The 6,160-nt window shown below is 33.3% G+C and overlaps 2 protein-coding genes across 2 annotated transcripts; both read right to left on the bottom strand.

The window, feature by feature from the left end:
• Positions 1-322: 322 nt before the first annotated feature.
• LOC133295382 (uncharacterized) lies at positions 323-753 on the bottom strand. Its single transcript, XM_061494209.1, is given in 2 exon segments — positions 323-702; positions 704-753. Coding segments are annotated over 2 exon segments (234 nt in total). The 3' UTR covers positions 323-518.
• A 377-nt stretch (positions 754-1,130) lies between these two features.
• On the bottom strand, positions 1,131-5,506 carry LOC133295381 (uncharacterized). The gene is made up of 5 exons (XM_061494208.1): positions 5,247-5,506; positions 4,940-5,074; positions 4,778-4,815; positions 4,568-4,634; positions 1,131-1,695 (listed from the first exon to the last, which is right to left on the bottom strand). Exons 1-5 carry the CDS (start codon positions 5,451-5,453, stop codon positions 1,312-1,314), a joined length of 831 nt encoding a protein of 276 aa, XP_061350192.1. The 5' UTR covers positions 5,454-5,506; the 3' UTR covers positions 1,131-1,311.
• Positions 5,507-6,160: the final 654 nt, after the last annotated feature.

The following is a 6,160-nucleotide window of genomic DNA, read 5'->3' as shown; positions in this document are numbered from 1 at the left end:
CCTAAAATAAAATAAAAACTGGAAATTTCAAAAACCAGCAACAGTAAGCTTGGATTTGTCAACAATTTACTAAAATCAAATAACCTTTCAGTAAAGATTATAACCATTCACATATATCTTCATAAAACATTTTTAATTCTCTTTTTCGGAAATAAAGAAATTTTATATAATCCTTCATAATAATTTAATTTTTTTATATTTCTTAAAGATTAAACACTCCTCCCTAACTGTCCAAGTTGATATAGTTTGCATCTAAAAAATCTTCAGTTTTAAATGACACATTTGTCAGTTTTACACCTGTGAAGAAATTGCTAGACCATCAACAACTTTCTTCCTTTTTATTCCATAAAATCTTACATACATACATCATAAGGAAGATTCATACAACACTTCAATTTTCACAAAAATTCTAACCCACAATAAAGAAAACACAAAGAAAACAAACAGTGGCTGAATTTTGAAGAAGCATCATAATAAGATACTAGTTTTATATATGCATAGTAGTAGTAGTAGTAGGGTTAGCCAGTGCCAGTAACTCCAAGGTCTTTCTTGTTCTCATCTTTACCAGCACCAAACACAGGACCACCTTTGCCAGCAGGGTCAGTAACCTTCTCCTGAAGCTTATCCACCTGAATGCTACCTTGATCCTCCCATGAACGCAAATCAGTCCTAGTTTGATTCTTTCCTCCATCTACTGACTCATGTTGTTGCTGTCTTTGACTCTTTTGGTTGTGCTCCTTGTGCCCCTGACATCTTTTTCTTTCTTTGTTTTCACCTTCTTCTTTTTTTACTTCCAACCTATGATTTAACTCTTAGTTATGGTAATTTTTATTCTACATGCCCCTATGTATATATATAGTTTGGCACTAACAATGTGACAAGCTAGGTGCAATAATGCTACCCCTACCCCATATCAGCCCACGTGGAATGCTAACTGCCATGGAGTTACACGTGTTATAACCCTTGCCACATTGCACTTGTGCTCTTATTTTCTGCCACGTTTTGTAGTTTTCAAGTTCCTAGAAAGTACAAACACATGCTCTTTGGAATGGGTTGTTACTTATATTTTTTTAATAAGTACAAACAATAATCAATAAATTTTACTTCCACTTAAGGTACCAATACCAGGAAAAGGATAGATAAGTACTGGTGTAATCCTCAGAATGGGTTTTTACCCTTATCTTTGGTTATAGAAGATAACCATAAACCTATTACTAACTTGAGTCCTATCCAGCTCGCTCTGATTTTCAATTTAATAGTCTACCTTATGTAAGATATAATATGAAATTATTCATAAAAAAAATCAAGATATTAGATGAAATTATACACAGAGAAACCAACTAAAATGCCTAGTAAAGCACCAGCTATGACTTCAAACTCTGTGTGGCCAATAGATTCTTTTAATGGGAAAAGACCATCAGCATCCAACTTTGAGATTTCTTCTTCCCAATCACTTTGCCTTATTTTGCTTCCTGATTTAACTAATAGACGTGCATTTGCTTGTTGTAGTTCCAAAGAAGTGGCTTCTTGGGACAAAAGGGACTTCTCAAGACCTTCTACATTTAGTGGCTTTGATAATCCTGGTTGAGAGTTGATCAAACCATCTCTATCTTTGGAACGCAATGAGTTGACATGCATTTGGAGCAGTAATTTGTTCAGTGTCCTAGCATGAATCCCTACTTCTCTTCTTACACCCTGCAAATGGCAGAAACCACACACTTTATTGTCAGCTAAACAGTTCACATTAAAAAAATCTGTTACAAAACCAGCTATTTGGAAGGATTCCTTTGGCTGTAGACCTTCCAAATGGCTGGTTTCGTAATAAAATCACACCATTAAACCCCGACTAATGAGGGAGATGAGAGCAAAATTTGTATGCAGACTTATCTTTGCATATTTGCAAAGACCCTTTTTCTAGAGTTGAATCCGTGACATTTCAATTGCAAAAGAGCAGTTCTCCTAAACAAGCGACATTGATAAACAAAAACAACCAATTTCTACAATTACAACAAAAAGAAAAAGATTTTGTTGATTAATATTAACACATCCACTTGCAAGTTTTTATCTGTGACAGCAACTAACTGTAGCCAATGTTTTGTCATAGTGAGAATAATTACAGGGTGAAAAAAAATTCAAGAAAAGATATAAGTAAATTACAGGGAATGAAATGAACAATACAAGGAGACTAGTAGGTCAGGATCCCTAAAAGTTGCAACACGCTTTTTTAAGTGCAAACATGCAATATAAGATAGCTACTAAGTAGAATATGATCAATATGCGCTAGACATAGTTCAGGCTTGTCGATAAGATAGTCCATTAAAGGTTTTTAAGCAGTTAATAATTAAAAATTAAATCTTAATCACACTGAATGGTTGCTAAATGGGAAGAACTAGAGAAAAGCATTGATAACCCGATCTACTTGCAGACCGCATCATATCAACTCTCTTTAAGAGTTGAAAAAATCTTAATCTGAGGACTCAAGCTACCATCTATCCATCATTTGGCAACTGAAACAAAACTAAAAATGCTTTTGATGAATTTTTTTACGACCATGCATACAACAAATTTCTGGTCATAATTTCTTTCCCAATTGTAATCCCAAGAGACATCGTATGCTTACTTTCCTTATAGTATCTACATTCATTAAATTTATTGCTCTTTCTATAGGTTACAAAGTTAATGAACTGCTAAAGTCAAAGGAGATGAAGCCTATATAAAGGAGAACAAATGAAGTACATGCTACAATCTAAATCTAAGCATGCAACAAAAACCAAATTGCCAAAATTGTTGACATAACATCAAAAGAAGGGACAAACATTATCCAACTAAACATAGTATACCATGTTCTTTGCTATGCAGTTAAAGATAATTACTTGCATGTATATAATTATTTAATTATTTCCAAGAGAGAGAGAGAGAGGGGAAAGAACAATAATAAAACTTTCCAATTATGCAAGATGGAAATCCACTCAAATCTATTAAACCATCTTCCTAATCCAAGGAGTGAATCCCAAGAAGCCTCAAAAAGCTTTCTGTTTTAGCCTTTGAGACATATATACTAGGAATCAAAACAAAATGAAAGATTAAAAATAATCATAACATGGCATGCTACAATATAGTCTCAGAGATCTCCACTGACCCCAAATACAGAGTCAACTTGCCACAACCATAAGATGCCTCCTTGCATCACTGGTTTGGCCAGTGGAGACTGTCTTGAAAAGAAAAGTACCCTTGTTTTCTTTTGATTTAAGCCTAATTCAAGTCACAGCCTTCAAGATGCAACTATCATTGTCTAGTTCTGTTGCAAATCCTAATAACAACCTTTCTAATACAATTACTCAACAGGGTAAAGTTTCCCTAACTCCAGTCTTATTAACCCATATAAACCAGATTTAAAGAGTATATCAAACTACTACCTCTAGAAAAATCTTTTTTGATCATATTCTCTCTTTTCAAACCTAAGTAACCACTTCACATTCATTAGGTCCACCATTTTACTAAATTGTTCCAAAAATAAAAATTCAAACATTATCTGTGCTGATAGGAAGCTCTGAAATCTACCATGGCACATTAACTAGAAAGATAAAAAATTAATGATCAAAGTGTTATAAGTGACTTGTATTTACTTTTGGGCTTTAACAATGACAAGTGACCTAACCTGACAAACCTGAAGTCCACAACAAAAGAAGGAATTTTCACGGAGATTATGTGGTAGAAGTTCCCCACGGTACAGACCTATATATAAATTGTTAATCCAGGGTTTAGGTCATCTTATAATATCTTTCACAGTGAGCTTTGGGCAGGAAGGAATCAGAGATTGAGTGTTGAGTGACTACTCCTTGAAATCTTCGTTAGTCACAGTGAAATTTCTCTCCATTTCACCCGTATACATAGGTTGAACTGAACCACATTAAATTCTATTTTGTTTTCTCTTCTCTTTAGTTTCTGCTGGGCATCTGGTTATTGCAAATGTTTTACGAACATACGTTGTTCCAGAATTATAACATCTCGTATAAAGCAAGTAAGAAGCTACAAGGGAAAAATTGAAATAAATCTGTTCTTGTTTACCAATACCACCATGGTAAGAATTCCACAAATAGTTTTATCATTCATTAGAAAAACACATAGCAACAATACTCAATATCTTAGTAGATCTTGATTTTAATCCTGCCTAAGACTCCTGCATTAAGTTTGTAATAGTCTAATGGTGCACCAGTGTTAGTCAAATAGCCCTTTAAAATTGAAGGTATATAATAAGAAGTAGGATATTCATACTAACAAATTTTTCGAATACCATTCCACTACCACTCTAATCACCATTGGATTCAAAAGTTGTTTTTCTTTTCTCTCTCTTCATTCAACTTTTCCTCTAATCCAATGGTGATTAGAGTGGTAGTAGAAAAATTTGGTAGTATGAGTATCCTACCTCATATAATAATTGCAGTTCAAACCTAAATGGTTAAAAGGACATAACAAAAGACATTCACATGATACAAATACATAAAGGAAAGTAAATAACATAAAAGACTAGATGAAAAACACCATATTTGACAGAACAATATCATACCTGAGCATCGTACATAATGAGACCAGCATACACAACTGTAAGACCAAAAATGGGATCGGAGAAGCCTCTGCATTTGGAAATATACAATTATAAATAACACAAGAAGAATATTATATTTTTTCAAAAACAAAAATAAAATGAAATTTCAAGAGGATACATAGAGAAATGGCATGAACCGAATACCGAGCTGACACAACCAAATTTTCTTACCTCTCAAGGCCAAGGAATGTTGCACTAGCCACTGCAGCCTATCCAAATGAAAATGCAAACATCTTTGTGAGATTGACAGTGAAACCCCATTGATGAAAAATCAACAATTCAAGTGGCAAAGATGGAAATAGGATTAACTGATTAAGGTTTGCAAAACCATACAGAAGAGTGTGATGATGGGAACCCTCCAGCTTGAACAATTGCCTTGATATCAAACTCTTTGCCATATAGAAACACAGAAGAAAATGGCTTAGAAAGCTGCCCAATTGCCACAGAAGCACCAGCTGCAATCAGAACCTTAACAGCAGAGGATCATAGAAAAGAAAACAAATGCCAATTCAGCATATAACACAGCAAAACAAGAAGTGGGGTTGCTAAAAAGAAAAAGAAAAAAAAATCAAAAATCAAAACTTGAGAGAAACCGAGAATTTGTAGAGACATGCAAACAACAAATATCGAGATGGGGTACCTTGTTTTGTGCAATTTGAGCGATGTCATCGAAGAAACCAGCACCAAGAGAAGAAATTTTGAAGGTGGAGGCTTTGAATTTTCTAGGACAATGGAGGGGTAAGTGTTGCTGGTGAAGAAGTGGGTTCTTTTGATTCAGTGATTTGCTAAAGATAGAGGGAATCTGAGAAGGAGGAATGGCACAGAAGCTGGAATGCTGCAACATCATGGTCTCTCTCTCTCGTTCTGCACCACTTTCAGTCAACCATGAAACATGTTCTATTTAAGGTGCCGCAGGTACAGCATGTGATGTAAACCAGATTACTTTCTTCTTTTATTCTTATAAGTGAAAAAAAGTGGGTAATTTTAAAGGGTTTTATGTTTATCATGTAATATAACACAACTTCATTTTCTTACACACACATTAAAGAGGTGGAGTCACATGTTTTTTTTATCTTTCATCATTCCACTTTCTCTCTCCCTTTTGGTGTGTGTGTTGAAAACAAAACTTAACTTATGTAACATAACATTAATAAAACTCAATTTTAAATCACTCATTTCACTCTTAAAAAAAAATGGGATCCACTTATTTAAAAAAAAAATTCACTCATTCTCTCTTTTATGATTTATCTTTCTCTTATTTAAAATGACATAACTTTATATCTTTTAAAATAATACACATTTTTCCCTTCTTATAAATAGATAACGGGGTTAATGTTCGTACGAGATAAAGTTTTATCTCGTAATTGAGAATCATATTTTTTTTATCTCTTTTTTTTATATGGCCCAATTAATTTTCAAATATCTTTATATGTATATAAAACATATAAGTATATTTTATAATAAGAGTAATATTAATCACATAGATAATGACTTAATATTTTTTATGATTTATAAGAAAATGAAGTTATATTTATAAACTTTTTGTTTATAAAC

Source organism: Gastrolobium bilobum, unplaced genomic scaffold (genome assembly GCF_033153095.1).
Source record: "Gastrolobium bilobum isolate Gb01-03AN ecotype WA unplaced genomic scaffold, APGP_CSIRO_Gbil_v1 utg50313, whole genome shotgun sequence".
NCBI lineage: Eukaryota > Viridiplantae > Streptophyta > Magnoliopsida > Fabales > Fabaceae > Gastrolobium > Gastrolobium bilobum.
This window is presented reverse-complemented; position numbering and strand designations above follow the sequence as displayed.